The following is a 17,839-nucleotide window of genomic DNA, read 5'->3' on the forward strand; positions in this document are numbered from 1 at the left end:
ACAACTAGTTTCTTGTCCAAGGACTAAATTTCCATCTACATTTGGAAATCTTATCATATATCTATCTACAGTGAATATTCAGAAAGAATATTGTGTGCTTCATTGAGCTCACTCTACTACTATACAGGCTAAAAAGGAAAACAAAAGGAATGTACCGATTATAGATCATAGTCAATCAAGGCTAAAAATGCACAAGTTATGTAGCAAGTCGGGCATGGTCTATCAATTATACTGTATATGAACCTAAAAGCACACGAGGAGAAGAAGGGGTAAGGAAAAGGGCAATCTCACATACAAGAACACGAGTTGGTTTAGGAGCGCCGACCGGCTGGAGTGAAGGTTCCTGGTCATGGCCTCCGCCGCTGCGGCCAGGGGACGAACGGACGCCATCCTCCGCGCTTCCTTCCTCCCTCTGGTCGGCCCTCGAAGACACTTCCCTGTACTGCCGGGCGCCGGCAGTACAGGGGCGCGGTGGCAGCTTAGTGGGTTCTTCAGACGGCGAGGATAGCGTCGCCGAGGCTTTCATGGAGGTCCTATATCCGCTCCAGAACCACCTCCATGTCCGGCGTGTTCCATCTCATCACCTCGCCGTGTCTGGCCCTAGGGTTCGCGTTCGGATTGGGTGGACGACGAGGGTGCAGAGGTAAGGAAACCGAGGGGAAATGGTTGAAGAGAGGGGAGGTATGGGGAGAGAGATGCAGAATGTGGGAGGAGCACGGAACCGACCGAAATCGTGGGCGGCGGCGGCGAGGAGGAGATGAGGCAGAGTCGAACGAGGGGAGATCCGGTGATGAAACGTAAAAGGAAAATCAGGGGCGACAAGGTTTGCCAAAAACGGGAAGGAAAAGGGAATTAATGTAGGTCTTCGCGCGAGCCCTTCGCGCGGCAAGTGACCGCACTGCGCGGTCGACCGCATAGGAGGGATTTCGGTTTGAGATGCCCTTAGACTGCTCATAGTGGGAGTAACATACCTAGTAACATCACACATCTCAAGGCATTTTGGTGACATGGCATGCGAATAAATGAAGAAAGAGATTGAGGTGGTAACTAGCTATGTTACCATAACATCACACACCCCAAGGCAAAATGAGTCTACAACATAATAAATGACACAATGCATGACACCACATATAAGTTACTACCCACTATGAAGATAGTAGCATAGGCCCAATAGTAATGACGTATGTTCTTGGTGCAATTCTTTCCCACTATGAGCAGCGTTAAGCAAAGTAATCCAATGACTAGCAGCAGCAAGGCACGGGTCAGCTCAGTCAATCCTCACGCGCTGCCCGAAATTGGATCTCACTCCGTGCTTCTGCTAGGTCTTCTATCCCGCCGCCGCCGCCGCCCTCACCGACCCCGCCGCCGCCGCCCGCACCGACCCCGCCTCCTCTCGCCGCCGCCGCCCTCACCGACCCCGCCTCCTCTCGCCGCCGGCATGATGTCCGGACGACCCCCTCACCGCCGTCCGCGCCTCAGCACCAGGCGCGGCGGCAAGTATGACCACATCAACGTCCTCCCCGACGACCTCCTCCGTATCATCATCTCACGCCTCCCCCTGAAGGATGCCGTCTGCACAACTAGCATCGGCCGCCGCTGGCGCCACCTCTGGCACTCTATCCCGCTCGTCCTAAAGGATGGCCACCTGCCCGAGCCCGAGCGCGCCGCCGCCGTTTCCCGAGTCCTCGCCGACCACCCAGGCCCCTTCCACACTGGCCACCTCAACCACTGCAGGTTCGACTCCCTCTCCCCTGAGCTCGCTGAGTGGCCACGCCTACTGGCCGACAAGGCCGTCCAGACTCTTTTCTTCGTCAACCGAAAGCCCAGCGAGACTCAGGCTCATCCCCATCCCCGCCTACCCGCCGACATCCTCCGCTGCGCCTCGCTCGAGGATCTCTTCCTGTCCGGTTGGACGGTACCTGACCACCTCTCCCACAGCCCACTAGCATTTCCCTGCCTCAAGATGCTCAACATGCTAAACATGGTCATGTCGGACCAGGACCTCGACTACTTGCTCGCTGCCAGCCCTGTTCTCGAGACTCTTGTGCTCGCTTGCTCCATAAAGGGCTTCCATATCCGCAGCCAAAGCCTCCGGTCCGTGCTAGTTTTTCCGCTGGGAGATTTCACCGTGGTGGAGGCGCCGCTCCTGGAGCGGCTCATCTTCATGAGGCCGCAGCAGAGTAATGCTAGAGCTCATCCTGTGACGGTCAAGATTGCCTCCACAACAAACCTGCAGAAGCTCGGCTACATGGAACCAATGATTCACAAGCTGCAGATCAATGGCAACATCATCCAAGTAAGCTAATTCCTAGCTCTCTGTCAACACGATCTTTTCTACTACTAGTAATCAAGAACGTGCACATGCACGTTTCATGCATCATTTTTGTGGTTTTGTGCTGTCAAATTCATATTAGAACATAGCACCACCCTCTTTTATTAGGACATATATATCAAAAAATCTTAGTTCAATATATTATCCAAGTGAAAACCAACAACATAACAAAATAAACCCAATTTTATAAAACAGAAAGGAATATCAGTATGTATTTTTGCCTTATATGGAATCTTCAAATCACAGAATCGTCATTTTACAAGATTGGAGGGGAAATTGAAAGGTTCACATCCCCATAAATGAAAGCCAAAAATAAATGCCTTTGTATGCTATCCAGGACCAAATCACCTTGTTTAATCGCTGTCAGAATTCTTCTTAAACCACATATGTGCATGTTTCCCAATGAGATCGAAAAATAAAACAATTGTGGCATTCAGTGCATTTCAGATTACAATTTTGGGCATGCCAACATCACTATTTGTATCAAACAAAGCCTCTGATGTAACAATGATCCATTTCAACGATTAAAGATGAAGTTGCAATAAAACTGTCCTGGTGCCTGCGGTATCGACTGCTGCAGATCATGTCAGTCCACTACTGTTAGAGAAGTTAGCGCCTCCTCCCAATTACATCGACCAGCATGGAGCCCGCCGTCCCACAACCTGCAGCTGGAGTCGTCGTGGAGCTGGAGCTAGGGATCAGCAATCTGGCAGGAATATTATTAATTTTGGCAAAATGAAAACAATATGGGTACAATCTAATATGAATTTAACAGCACAAAACCAAAAGAATGATGCATGCATGCATCAGGGCACAAAAACACATACACATTATCTAACATACCAAACCAGAACTATCATGAATCCTAAACCAAAAAAAAAATGGAGCTGGAACAATGGGCCTAATGACCTTGAAAGAAAGACCATTCATGTTTTCTAAGTAACGAAAAATACATAATAAAAGTCCTTGATAGTAACTAAAGCACTCCTGCAAATTAGATTGACAGACTTTGAAAGGAAACTCTCTCCTAACATTCAACTTGCCAGTTGGCAACTATCAATTTCCATATCAGAATGCATAAGCAATGGCCATGGTAACTATCAATTTCTATATCCCTTATAGGTAAAGGATTTTTTTATAAGACACGCGCAAGATAATGGTTGTTAGCGATAGTCGGTATGTATAGATACAATATAATGGTCATTCAATAGAACATGAGCCTTGCAGGTTTAACTGTACATGCTGTATAGTTTACTTTTAAAAAGGTATAGCATACACTGTGTGAAGGTCAGATAGCTGCATCTGCTGCACTGCAGACAAACAAATCACCTAACTGCTGGAAATAAGAGCCACAAGTGTTTGTTAGGCTAGTAACTCACAGGTTCCATGAACCCTGCAGAAGCTCCATTGAGCACCCGCGTCGAAGTCACTGTCATCATTATAGGTGACAGTTTTCAAGCGACGCAGCGATTCTTAGGCTTTCCAGGCGGCTTCAGCTACTTCTTCCGCCTTCATGAGTGATTTATTTCCTGGAGCAAAGTTGGTACATAGCCAACCAGAATATTTTGCATTAAAAAAAGGGAGATCTTTACAAGAAACTGTATAAAGAACACACTAAGGAAAATAAAAAGCAGCGTTGTGAGTGTAACATGGCTAATTAGTTTAATCTGCTCTTGTTATTATCCTGCCTGCATATGAGCATCTTGTGGAACATAAAATGCAGTTTGTGTTGTCAGAAGATATAATCAATGGAGTGGTATCAGCAACATGCTAATTTCAGCATGCCCGTTCCTTTTCTTGATAGGGAATATCAATATACAGATTCAAGATACAGAGAACACCAACCTGAGGTTGGTCCCTGTTTCCAGCTGTGGTGTTTGAGATTGTCCGGCATGCTTTTTTCTTGATGCTTCTCTAGTGATTTGAGGCCAAAAGGTTTAAGAGGCAGGGTACTTGATGATCTTAAACCACTGTTCAAGCTAGGCATACACAAGCTAATTACTTCTGTCCTGGGTTAACCAACGGAGAACTACAGTACTACACTGTCATCTGTACGGGAGAGGGGGAAGCTGTAAGCTTGGTGTAGATATGGCGAGGTAGTAGAGGCGTTCCTGGCGGCGGCATGGAGGTCCCAGTGGCGGACCCAGGGAAAAAGAGGAGTGGGGGCACCCGTGTATAGGAAAATCATAAAACTTAAATCTTCAAACCATTATATATGTTATATACATAGAGGTTTTCTTCCGGACAAGGCGTTTTTCACCATGTCTAGCTTTTAAAATAAATTTAGAACACGTTTTAATAAATTATAAAAAATGGCTAAAAACATCGCTCCTATATCTCGATTTTATATGTGCTCGCGAAGTCGTTTCACAAAAAACCTACATTTTTTGACGTGTGTGAAAAAGAAAAAGTTCGGTGCTAAAGAAAACTCTTGACGAGAAATTTCTTTATTTTTTTTTAACATGACACAAAAAATGTCGGCTTTTTGCGCAACTTGCCTGCTCACTTGGAATGTTGAGGAGTACTCGCAAGAGTTTTGTTCAGAATTTTTTAAACATTTCAAAATGTTATTTTCGATGGCATGGGACATGCACCAAGATTAAAAGTAATTTTTTTTACATTTCAAAATGTTATTTACTGATGAACTGAATCTGGAATAAAAAACTTAGATTTCATTGATACACAAATAGTATAAGTTCTTCATCTCTGCCGAATCATTGAAACACAAACAGCATAAGTTCTTATATGAACTATGCTAGTAGAAGGAGTCTATCAAACAATGAGAATAGTACAAGATTGGCTTGCCGGGTTTTTTTTTTTTTTACCTGTGGGCTGTGGCCTTCCGGATTGCATTGCATGAGAAATTCCCAAAATCCTAGATCTTGGGTTTAAAAGTCATATGAGTTTAAATATAAACCTATAAATTAAAATTTGATGTTTCATCGCATGTACTAGCACTCTAGCAACATGGAGAAGATCATAAGAACCAGATTGTAAAAGATTATATGAAGAACTGAAGATCCCTAATTAAAGTGTTCTATTCATCCAATTGTGTTGAGTGCTTACCTTAGGTAAATTTGGGGATGCGCCTGCTGCAATACGTCTCGATGCGGCAGGTCGGCGATGTGGGCAGCACGCGGCGGATTGGTGTCTGCCGGATGCAACGACGCTCGTCGAAATCTAGAAGAAGTCAAGCGGCCTACGCTTCTTTTATTCCAGGGTCGAAGCGGCCAAGTGGGTACTGTAATTGGTCAAAGGCATACTATAGCATGAGATGTGAGAAAATTAGGTTGGCACGCCGTGCTTTTCTGTCTGGGCTTTTCCTTACAAACATGGCCGAGCTGGGCTGACTGGGGGCAGAAGTACTCAGCTGACCGGGGGCGCTGCTTTACTGGCATCAGATTATCAATAGCGATGACTGAAATTGACTGGGGGCCGGTGCCCCCACTCAGCTCAACGTGCGACCTCCCATGGTCGGAGGCGCGAGATGCGGTCGGCGCCGTGAAGGGGGTGGGGACGGGAATTAGTGTGTGAGGTCCTCCACAATGGCTAGATCCCACGGTGCCGCTCGCTGCTGCTCACCGCCTTCTGCGCCCGCTGATCTCCTTTGCCAACACGGAAGAGAGGTTCAGGAGGGAAAGTGTTGAGAGTGGAGAAAGGTGGATGAGAGAAATCCGAGGGTGGAGGGATCGGGGGAGGTGGAGGGGTTGTGGGGAGAAGAGGATCACGAGGTGTAGGGATATGGGGGACTTGTTCCAACGTGCGAGACTACAAATACAAATCGGGAATGGGGTGAGGAATTGATGCCTCAAATCGGGCTGCTGCCTACGGAGTACGGACACGGGGCAGGGTTTCACCGGCGGCGAGGCGAGGACGGTGGCAGCTACATTTAGGATGAAGATGTTGAGGAGTGCGGGGTTGTGATTGTGGTTAGAGGCAGTTTTTTCTTGATCAAGCGGGATTATGGGGGGATTAGCGGCGGTTTGAGCGGGATTCGCTTGGACAGACAATACAACATTGAGTTGATATGAGACGTTGGATTAAGGCGTATGGATGGTGTAGATTGTTTGGATCAGACCCTCTGGGTCTTTTATTAGTAGAGATAATATTCAACAGTTAACGAGCATGATGTCTATTCTTTTTGCAGCCTGACACGGTGGCATGTCCAAGCACTGTGGTTCCAGCCGTCAGGACATTGGCGCTCAAGGTCAACTTTTGTGTTCTAGAGGAGCTCAAGATGGTGGCCAGCTTGCTCAGATGCTTCCCCAACTTGTCCACGCTGCACATCCAGGTGCTCATTTATTCATTTTTTAGCCAGGAATTCAGCATCAATTATCATGCCATCAGTCATTAGTATTTAAAAACTGGACTAATCTCTGACTGATATGAACTTGCAGTCTGTCATGTCTGATCCGCCTGAAAGCGCCACTGGTGGGGAGCACCATGCCCAGTTCTGGCGCGAGGCCAGTCCAATTCAATGCCTGAGATCAAGCGTCAAAAGAATCATCTTCCATAAATTCCATGGACATCAAAATGAATTTGAATTCCTCAAATTTCTCGCGAGGGACAATGCGAATGCGCTGGAGTCTTTGCTGCTCGTGTCGCCCAAGGAAAAACTTCTTTCGGAGGACGAGGTGAATGAGATGATAGACAAATTGGGATGTACATGGTTTACAGCATGGGCCTCTGAAGTCTTGTTGCTGTCGCCTGAGGTGGAGAATTACTGGTCCCCCACTAAAGCGTGTAATCTCACCGTCAACGACCCTTTTTGCTGATGAACCCATGGTTGGCTGGATCCCGAGTTCTTTGCGGAATCACTAGCTTTTATACCGCAAGAGAGCACAAGTACTGTTCAGTGTGATGTAATGTATGTATGTTGGTGATATGATATAACAGCCGTGTGCTCCTGAATATAGCGTGCCTGTTCTGTAGCATGATTTTTTTTCCCTTTGCATTGCTTATGTAGAATGTTACCTCTGTCACTTGGTTCATTATCATCAGAGTATACAGGGTTGCTTGACAACTATTGATCGTGTCGCCTAAGGTGGGTAATGTTTGAATCATCAAGAAAGATTATACATCGGGGTGATTGTTTCATAGCATGAAATTTTCCTTTACTTTATGAAAAGATCGGGTGTAATGCTTAAAACTTTTAAGTAATAAAGCGTTCTTCATCGAAAAAATGTAGAACTTGCGTGGCGACCCTCGCAAATGCGAGCACACCATAGAAAGTGTTCACATAATAAAATTATGGTTTAGTGGACATCACATTTTATGGTAAGAAATAATATGCTTCTAGGAATATGAAATTGTTATGGCAAATAAAGTATCCAGCATTGCAAAGCTATTTGGAGTTGTTACCTTGATATGTGTGTTTTCCTCACAATTTCTTATGCGGTATCAAAATGTAAAACCTTTTTTTTACACTTTAACACAACCTTCATGGTGAAATTTTGAGCATTATTTTGCTAATATTATTATTTTAGTATTAATATATTTCTTTTTTGTGAATCCATTAACATGTTTATGCGTCACTAGTAAAAGTTAGAGACGTATGGCTGCATTTCTATAAGGTCATCTATCTTGATATAATATTTTTATCTATGTTTTAAGATATTTGCAAGTTATCTGATCTTCATTTCTTTGTTTAGACACACTTGTCAAGTATTGTTGTTCCATGTAACATGAATACACAAGTCTTGGATTACATAGCTCCAATTTTTTAATTAATGTTCGAGTTTATTGAGTGATTGAATGATATGTGCTCTTATATTGACTTTTGTACAAACTGCTATCGGTGTTGCTACAAACGAGATCACGTTGTCGAGATTTTTGGGCAATTTGCTACATTCCTATATTTTTCTTGCTACAATTATTCTGCGATTTTGCTACAATCATACAAAATTATTGCTACAATGTCTCCGACGGGAGTATCCGACGTTAAGTCAGTTTCCTACAGTAACATTTTTTTCTTTCTCCGGCAAGGTCTCCGGCGATGTTTCTTAATAGGTAAAATTTTGCTACAATAATGCAATGTTTTTTTGCTTCAAGGCCTCCGGCGAGATCTACAATGAGGTATGTGTGTTTTGTGGTGAACATTTTTTTGCTACAATCGGGTCGATTTTGCTACACCAATGTTTTTATGGAAGCAAAAGTGGGATTTTAGGTGGGAATAGATTTCGCTAGGACATTTTGCTACTTTTGTACATTATGGAAGCAAAAAACGGAATTTTGAATTTCTAAGTGGACAAGTGTCGCTCTCTAGACCCGGGGATCAAAATTTGATCCCCAGGGTCGATACCCCCCTTTATGTATGTCAAGCAAATTTCATTGTGAAGGTTCTTCCTACCATATTTGCAGATCACTGCAATTTGTTAAAAATGAGAGATAAAGGATGGGAATGTATAGTTGATTTGCTACCGGCATGTTGTGATGTGCGACTTTGTAGTATCAAGTACTTCTATTATGTGAAACTGTCGATGTAAAAAGCAACATGAACTGCGTACCAGCCCTGGGAAAGTATCAAATTAGAATCCACAAACATACCATTATACACTATGCGATGACCGAATGTATGTACGCAAGAAAAAAGATCTGCACACCACTTTGTCTCAGTATTATGTGCACAGCTCAGAAACAACAACTCAGCAAGCAAAGTGTATCCAACGACAAACTATTACTGCTACTGTACTTAAAATAGAATGCACCAACAGTGATATTGATCTAACTTTGCAAAACCAATATCATCCCACCACTGACGCGGCGTGTGGCCGCGCCAAATCTTCATAGTACTCTGTAAATTTGCAACATTACCCGTGCGAGTAGCTAGGCCCAGGATGAGTGTAGTAGTATGGCGAACTCGCCCCATCTTCCTGATGCCGTATCCGGTATCCCCGACGGAGGGTAGTAAGAGCCACCAGAAGGCACCCGCGGCCCGTGCGATTCCGGGTAAGTGACTATCCCGGAGTCTTGAAACGATGATGCCATGTATGGTGATTCACGATCCATTGATCTTGGCGCCGGCGATGACGTCGATCTTGGATATACTGAAAATACTGAGCCGGACTCCGGCGGAGGTGGAGGAGGATAGCAGTTGATGGGAGCGGGGAACTCATGGTTCATTTGTGGCTGAGGTGGGTAACCGCTCGGTGGTGGAGTCGGAGGATACCTTGGCGGATAGTTGCCGATGTGTTGTGTCGGAGGCACCGAATAGGCGGCAGACGACCCAGGTGGTGGCGGATATGCAGTAGTTTGCGTCGGCGGCACTGGGTAGCTGCTGTTTGGTCCGGAATTTGACACCGGAAACAGCGAGTCGATCATTCGCGGCGGCGGAGGAGGGTAGTTGCTTGGCGGCAGCATGTCCTGTAGCGGCGGATACAGCGATGTTGACACTGGTGGCGGCGGGTAGCTGCTGCCCTGCTGCTCAAAGTACGGCGTCGCCGGAGGTGGATAGGCGCCCAAACTGTGCAGCGGCGGCGGAGGCGCGCAACAAGGGCTGGCGTCTTGCTCCGGCCGCGCCGCATAGACCTGCGGCTGCTGGTACGAGTGCGGCGCGCCGCCGGTGACGGCGCAGACGAAGCTGAGGCTGCCGTTGGGCTTGCCGTCGGGGGCGAGCACCTGGTAGCTGACGCGCCGCGGCACCGTGCCGTCGCCGCCGCCGCTGCAGAGGTGCGACAGCGGCACGCAGATCGTGCCGACGAGCTTGTTGCCGAGGAGCGGCACCTGCGCCTTCACCTCGAACTGCAGGAGCCCGCCGTCGCCGTCCAAGTCGAACCCGAAGACGGCGCCGTCCCAGTCCGGGTTCTCGCCGCCGCCGGGGTCGGCGGGCGTCTTCTCCCGGCGGCCGGCGAGGGACACGGCCGCGTAGAGCGGCGGCTTCTGGAAGGGGACGAAGGCCTTGACGCCGCGGCAGGCGATGGATCTCACGGTGATGCGCCGGCCTGACGGCGGTGAGCTGGACATGGTCGTCGATTTCTTGGAGAAATTCAGACTTCTTCGTGGATGATTGAAGCTCAATGATCTGTCAGCTGTGGCTCAGGGATCTGACTTTGTAATCTTTGATACTACCTCTTTTTCTTAGATAGACGGTGCGCAAGCAGCTAATTGCAGGTGCGATGATGTCAGTATAGTATTTGTCTGTCTCGCTGCTCATCTCTAGTTTATTAGGATGTGAGTGATTATTTTGTAGCCTAATCACTGAAATAGCCTTGTACTGCCCAGGAAGCTACTCCTACCTACCATTGGTTGCCTAATTCGCCTAATTTTGTTATTGTTGCACATGTCTCATGGCTCCACCGGCCTCACTCCTCATTTTCTTCTCCGGTTTTCTAATTATTCACTCTTTCTATTGTACTTCATGTAATGTGGCGTGACTCCAAGACCTTCTAGATCATTTTTTTTGTTTTGCAATCGCTGCCTTTTCATATACAAGAGCGAAAACCGCACGTGTAGACAAGGCATGTTTTTTGAATGGAACATGCCAAAACCATCGCGAAGCTAGATTATTAATCCGGATTAGCTAGGATAGCTGGCGCATAGTAGACTATGAAAGCCCACTCGCAATACATAACTTTTGTTATAAAAGCGACAAGCAAATAACGAAGAACGAAACAAGAACACACGCAGGAGACACAAGATTTAACATGGAAAACCCCTTCCAACACAGAAGGGGAAAAAACCACGGGCGCTAGCCAGCAAAACTTCACTATATCGGGGAGTGTTTACAAATGGCGTGGGTTACCTTATAATCTGATAAACCCTAGCCGGCGGCTTACAAGATGTATATATAGGCGGTGCCAACGATCCGTACCGTACCGCGGGGGGCGGCAGCCCCCCGCACCCCCCTTCGCAGGCGTCCCTGCAGGGCACGACGTATGGGCTAACTTCTAACTCCGCTTCGCTTCAGCCCAAGCTTCCGGCGACGGGCCTCGCTCCGCTCGTCAGAAGTTAGCTTCCCTTTAGTATATGAATTTGGATCAGAAATACAACAATTTTCTCTCTGGCAACCGTTGCCACCTCGATGAACATGAGCCTATGCCCGTGAAGATTCGGCGATTTCTTTTTTTCCAAGCGTTTCATGCAACGTAGAGAAGGCAGCTATTAGTTGCCCGCTGCTCTTTCCTCAGCTTCCTCTCAATCAGTTTGTCCCACCACTCTGAGATGCTAGGGAAGTTTTGCCCATTCACAAAGATATCAATGTCGTCCAAAGACTGGATGAGATTACAGACGGCCATGGTGTCAGGGAGGGGGGACCGCCGGTAGGTCAAGGTTGGGCTTAGTTAACCGGCGTAAGGCAACTATGCCGGATTATTAAGGTATACCGGAATATGGCACATTATTGAAATAAGTGTTGACCAGATTAAAAGTCAACCGGTTTAAAGTAAGCCGGAAGTCGGTATGAGAAGTATGCCGGCATGAACTAACCCGGTATAAGGGATTTGTTTACAACTTTGGTAAAATGTTGTGTGTGAATATAGATTGTCTGGATTTTTGTTGAAATTTTTAGATGTTGAAATACCTGTTTTAGGCAGTGGACTCGTGGACACCTATAAGTCAGAATGGATTTCCCTTCTAATGAGTTGTTTTTCTAGTGCTGGCAGCTTGAGACAAAAGATATACACATATTTTCCACTAATTATTACATGAACAATTTTGCCATCAACCAAAGCCAGCTAACGTAGTTTTCTTATGTGATACTATTGATGTTGCTGCTAGACCTCGGGTAAGTTGAACATATTGGTTTGTTTATCAACTAGCCACCTTCTTAGGGCTGATACAATTAGAATGGAGGCTATTTAAAATAAATAGTAAGCTTTATAACACAATAGAACATTTATATGGTAGAGTTCAATATCATCAAATTTGAAATACGAGTTCAACACCCAAAGGCTATAACTAAACGAAAACTGCATTTGGTCCAGCTAACACCAGGAGCGGTAAGTCAGGTAAGTTCAAAATTGTCGAAACAACTACTAAGTTAATATATTCTTCTTCGTTTTTTTGATAGGAATTAAACTTATCTTCAAGGCAATCTCATGACAAGAATGTCAATCATAAGAAAGTCAAACCGAAAATAAGAAAAAAGAAGCTCAACAAGCTTGTGATGACTAGTATTTATATTAATCTTTTATACTTATTGATAATTTATTTGTATGTAACTACAAATGCAATAAGTATGTTGATTTACATATACCTAGTTATGATAGTTAAACACATAGCAATGTTATTAATATAATGTGTGATTTGTTATATAGTTCTAATGTCAATTATTGAGAAAAGCACGACTTCGTGGAGATTTAAACATTGTTTTTTTGCACACACACAAAAAAATCTTTAGAAATGTTCGAGGCATTACCCCTTACAAAGATCCTTGAATCAAACCAGCTTAAATGAGAGTTAAATAATAAAAACAATTATCTATCGCAAATTAATTTGTGGCACTTTGCTAAGTTTTGTATATGTGTGTTTCTATATGTATCCACATGTATTTTTTAGCATCCTTAAATATCCTGGTGGAGTTCTCCAAAATGCTTGTTCCAACAAATATCTTCAGTCTTTCATGTTGTAGATATGGTGCAGCCAAGTTGCCAAATCCTAAGGGCATGTACAATGAGGTGATGTCAGCCTTCCCCAACGGTCTGCCACATAGAATTTTTGCTTAGTTGAAGGAGGAAGAAGGCAAAAAGAGAAGGTTGTTTTCTCTTAGCTAAGGGATGATCTATAAGAGAAGACTATTTTTGCATTGTACAACTTATCTTTCCTTAGATACACAATTTCCTACTAAAATAATTAATTCTCATTTATTGTAAGGGATACAATAACAGATAATGCATTGTATTTCTATTATTTACGCCTTCTCTAGCTGGCGTGGATTACTAAGAGAAGGCATGTCTTCCCTACCATTGTACATGCCCTAAGGAACGTCAAGTCGAGAGTCTTACTCGAATAGTTGTTTTAACTAAGTTACCCAGGCAAAGCCAAGGTTAAGCTTGTTTTTCTTTGCATAAGTACCGCGGTGACAAATTTTCTAGTTGACACCATGGTTTGTTGTGGATTTATATTTGTATGAATACCCAATATTTAAGAAAGGTGAAGCATAAGGATTTTGACGGATATTATAATTTCTATAGGTAATTGCTCCATTGTACCGTTGGGTACAAAATAGTGTCTATAATTGCAATGCAGCAATAAGAAAACATAGGTATATGAAATCCACGGGATTGAAGTGCCATAGTGTGTTGAAACTTCAGAAATAAAAACATGGGAATTTAAGAGAAGACCATAAACGTAGCCACGTTGCTTTGTATATTTATAAGATAGTATCCACCAATTTCAAAAATTAGGTGATGCCCAATGTGTTGCTGCGGTAACATGTGTTAAAACAAATGTAGGGATTCGTTGCATAGAAAACAAAAAATTTCCTACCGCGAACACGCAATCCAAGCCAAGATGCAATCTAGAAGACGGTAGCAACGAGGGGATTATCGAGTCTCACCCTTGAAGAGATTCCAAAGCCTACAAGATGAGGCTCTTGTTGTTGCGGTAGACGTTCACTTGCCACTTGCAAAAGCGCGTAGAAGATCTTGATCACGGCGCCACGAACGGGCAGCACCTCCGTACTCGGTCACACGTTCGGTTGTTGATGAAGACGACGTCCACCTCCCCGTTCCAGCGGGCAGCGGAAGTAGTAGCTCCTCTTGAATCCGGCAGCACGACGGCGTGGTGTCGGTGGTGGTGGAGAAACCCGGCGGAGCTTCGCTAAGCGTGCGGGATGTGGTGGAGGAGAGAGGGCCGCTAGGGTTTGGGAGAGGGGGGTGCCGGTGTTGGAGATATGCCCAAGAGGCAATAATAAAATGGTTATTATAATATATCTTCGTGTTTATGATAATGTTTACATACCATGCTATAATTGTATTAACCGAAACATTGATACATGTGTGTTATGTGAACAACAAAGAGTCCCTAGTAAGCCTCTTGTATAACTAGCTTGTTGATTAATAGATGATCATGGTTTCGTGATCATGAACATTGGATGTTATTAATAACAAGGTTATGTCATTATATGAATGATGTAATGGACACACCCAATTAAAGCGTAGCATAAGATCTCGTCATTAAGTTATTTGCTATAAGCTTTCGATACATAGTTACCTAGTCCTTATGACCATGAGATCATGTAAATCACTTATACTGGAAAGGTACTTTGATTACACCAAACACCACTGCGTAAATGGGTGGTTATAAAGGTGGGATTAAGTATCCGGAAAGTATGAGTTGAGGCATATGGATCAACAGTGGGATTTGTCCATCCCGATGACGGATAGATATACTCTGGGCCCTCTCGGTGGAATGTCGTCTAATGTCTTGCAAGCATATGAATGAGTTCATAAGAGACCACATACCACGGTACGAGTAAAGAGTACTTGTTAGGAGACGAGGTTGAACAAGGTATAGAGTGATACCGAAGATCAAACCTCGGACAAGTAAAATATCGCGAGACAAAGGGAATTGGTAATATATGTGAATGGTTCATTCGATCACTAAAGTCATCGTTGAATATGTGGGAGCCATTATGGATCTCCAGATCCCGCTATTGGTTATTGGTCGGAGTGAGTACTCAACCATGTCCGCATAGTTCTCGAACCGTAGGGTGACACACTTAAAGTTGGATGTTGAAATGGTAGCACTTGAATTATGGAATGGAGTTCGAATATTTGTTCGGAGTCCCGGATGAGATCCCGGACATCACGAGGAGTTAGGAATGGTCCGGAGAATAAGATTCATATATAGGATGTCATTTTATGTGAAATAAAATGTCGCGGAAGGTTCTATGGAAGGTTCTAGAAGGTTCTAGAAAAGTCCGGAAGAAACCACCAAGGAAGGTGGAGTCCACAAGGGACTCCACCTCCATGGCCGGCCAGCCCTAGATGGGGTGGAGTCCCAAGTGGACTCCACCATAGGGGCCGGCCACCCCACATGGGAGGTGGGAATCCCACCTTTGGGTGGGAGTCCTAGTTGGGCTAGGTTTCCCCCCTCCTATGGAAGGTTTTGGTTTCGGGTCTTATTCGAAGACTTGGACACCAACACTTGGGATCCACCTATATAATGAGGGACCAAGGGAGGGGGCCGGCCACCCCAAGACCATAAGCTGGCCGCCCCCCTTGAGTGGCCGGCCAACCCCTCCCAAACCCTAGCTTTGCTCCTCCACTCCATATTGCCCGCGTAGCTTAGCGAAGCTCCGCCGGACTTCTACACCGCCACCGACACCACGCCGTCGTGTTGTCGGATTCAAGAGGAGCTACTACTTCCGCTGCCCGCTGGAACGGGGAGGTGGACGTCGTCTTCATCAACAACCGAACGTGTGACCGAGTACGGAGGTGCTGCCCGTTCGTGGCGCCGGAACCGATCGTGATCAAGATCTTCTACGCGCTTTTGCAAGCGGCAAGTGATCGTCTACCGCAGCAACAAGAGCCTCATCTTGTAGGCTTTGGAATCTCTTCAAGGGTGAGACTCGATACCCCCTCGTTGCTACCGTCTTCTAGATTGCATCTTGGCTTGGATTGCGTGTTCGCCGTAGGAAAATTTTTGTTTTCTATGCAACGTTATCCTACGGTGGTATCGAGCCGTGTCTATGCATAGATGGTTGCACGAGTAGAACACAATGGTTTGTGGGCGTTGATGCTCTTGTTATCTTTAGTTTGAGTACTTTGCATCTTTATGGCATAGTGGGATGAAGCGGCTCGGACTAACTTTACATGACCGCGTTCATGAGACTTGTTCCTCGTTCGACATGCAACTTGTATTGCATAAGAGGCTTTGCGGGTGTCTGTCTCTCCTACTATAGTAAAGATTCAATTTACTCTTCTATTGAAAACATTAGTATCAATGTTGTGGTTCATGTTCGTAGGTAGATTAGATCTCTCTCGAAAACCCTAAACCACGTAAAATATGCAAACCAAATTAGAGACGTCTAACTTGTTTTTGCAGGGTTTGGTGATGTGATATGGCCATGATATGATGATGAATATGTATGAGATGATCATTATTGTATTGTGGCAACCGGCAGGAGCCTTATGGTTGTCTTTAATTTTCATGTTGAGTAGTATTTCAAAGTAGTTGTAATAGTTGCTACATGAGGTGAACAACCATGAAGACGGCACCATGAACCTTGACGCTACGCCGACAATGATGGAGATCATGCCCGAAGATGATGGAGATCATATCCGTGCTTTGGAGATGAAGATCAAAGGCGCAAAGACAAAAGGGCCATATCATATCACATATGAACTACATGTGATGTTAATCCTTTTATGCATCTTATTTTGCTTAGATCGCGACGGTAGCATTATAAGATGATCCCTCACATTAATATCAAGATAATAAAGTGTTCTCCCCTCGTATGCACCGTTGTAACAGTTCGTCGTTTCAAAGCATCTCGTGATGATCGGATGTGATAGATTCAACGATTCACATACAACGGGTGTAAGCCATGTTGCACACGCGGAATACTTGGGTTTGCTTGACGAGCCTAGCATGTACAGACATGGCCTCGGGACAACGGAAACCGAAAGGTTGAACACGAGTCATATGGATGATATGATCAACATGTTGATGTTCACCATTGAAGCTACATCATCTCACGTGATGATCGGTTTTGGTGTAGTGGATTTGGATCGTGTACCACTTAACAACTATGAGGGATGTTGTATTAAGTGGGAGTTCATTAGTAATTAGATTAAAACATGAACTAATTATCATAAACAAAGTCTGAGTAGTATTTTGAATTAATTTTGTAGTATTGGCATCCGTTTTTCTACTATGCGCTAGTCTTGTTATTGAGATAGAAATACTGTTAAAATCTGACTAGAAACTTTACGGATTGGTACCGTATTGTTAATGAATCAAGAAATGATTAAGTCCTATTGCAAATTTTTAGTAAACCTCACTTTGTTGATTCAGAGAGCTATGGTTTCAATTAGTACCTAAAGTTATCTTGTCTCCGTCAAACTTGAAGTTCAAATTTGTTTGAAAAGTAAGGAGCTGAAAATTTAGTTTTCAGAAATAATCAAGGTATGAGATATATGTGATATCTAAGACCTTATTACAAGATAATAGAATATAATTTGGTGAGACTACATAAACTCATAAGTTTTATGGGAATGTATGAAGGTTGAAGACGCCAGGCGTCACAATCCTCCAACTATTGGGGCACTAACAATATTCGCATATCCATGAAGTGACCATCCTTAATATGCACCGTTATTAAGACTCGTCGTTTCGAAGCATCACGTGATGATCGGGTGTGATAGATTCTACGAGTGCATACAACGGGTGCAAGCTAGATTTGCACATGCAAATACCAAGGTTAAAACTTTACGAGCCTAGCATGTACAGACATGGTCTCGGAAAGTCGTCATGATATGATGGATAAAATTATGAGTGAAATTGTTCATCATATTACAAAGTTACTAATAGTGAAATCTGGAACACTTATCATATGATGATCAA

The 17,839-nt window shown here is 44.6% G+C and overlaps 2 protein-coding genes across 2 annotated transcripts; one reads left to right on the forward strand and one right to left on the reverse strand.

Annotated features, from left to right (window-relative positions):
• The first annotated feature begins 1,210 nt into the window (after nt 1–1,210).
• Nucleotides 1,211–7,309, forward strand: LOC127309778 (putative FBD-associated F-box protein At5g56440). Its single transcript, XM_051340506.1, has 3 exons — nt 1,211–2,296; nt 6,480–6,623; nt 6,730–7,309. The coding sequence occupies exons 1-3, from the start codon at nt 1,211–1,213 to the stop codon at nt 7,105–7,107; spliced, it is 1,608 nt and encodes a 535-aa protein (XP_051196466.1). The 3' UTR covers nt 7,108–7,309.
• Nucleotides 7,310–8,812: 1,503 nt separating this feature from the next.
• LOC127309779 (uncharacterized) lies at nt 8,813–10,596 on the reverse strand. Its single transcript, XM_051340507.2, has one exon. The coding sequence runs from the start codon at nt 10,292–10,294 to the stop codon at nt 9,158–9,160; it is 1,137 nt and encodes a 378-aa protein (XP_051196467.1). The 5' UTR covers nt 10,295–10,596; the 3' UTR covers nt 8,813–9,157.
• Nucleotides 10,597–17,839: the final 7,243 nt, after the last annotated feature.

The sequence above is a fragment of the Lolium perenne genome, chromosome 6 (assembly GCF_019359855.2).
Source record: "Lolium perenne isolate Kyuss_39 chromosome 6, Kyuss_2.0, whole genome shotgun sequence".
NCBI classification, from domain to species: domain Eukaryota; kingdom Viridiplantae; phylum Streptophyta; class Magnoliopsida; order Poales; family Poaceae; genus Lolium; species Lolium perenne.

What these genes read in the sequence shown, in the direction of transcription:
- LOC127309779 (XM_051340507.2), bottom strand. Translation starts at nt 10,294, where the DNA reads ATGTCCAGCTCACCGCCGTCAGGCCGGCGCATCACCGTGAGATCCATC.
- LOC127309778 (XM_051340506.1), top strand. Translation starts at nt 1,211, where the DNA reads ATGAGCAGCGTTAAGCAAAGTAATCCAATGACTAGCAGCAGCAAGGCA. An exon ending in TCAATGGCAACATCATCCAA is followed by an intron (nt 2,297 to 6,479) that starts GTAAGCTAATTC and finishes TTCTTTTTGCAG; the next exon opens with CCTGACACGGTGGCATGTCC. An exon ending in TGTCCACGCTGCACATCCAG is followed by an intron (nt 6,624 to 6,729) that starts GTGCTCATTTAT and finishes ATGAACTTGCAG; the next exon opens with TCTGTCATGTCTGATCCGCC.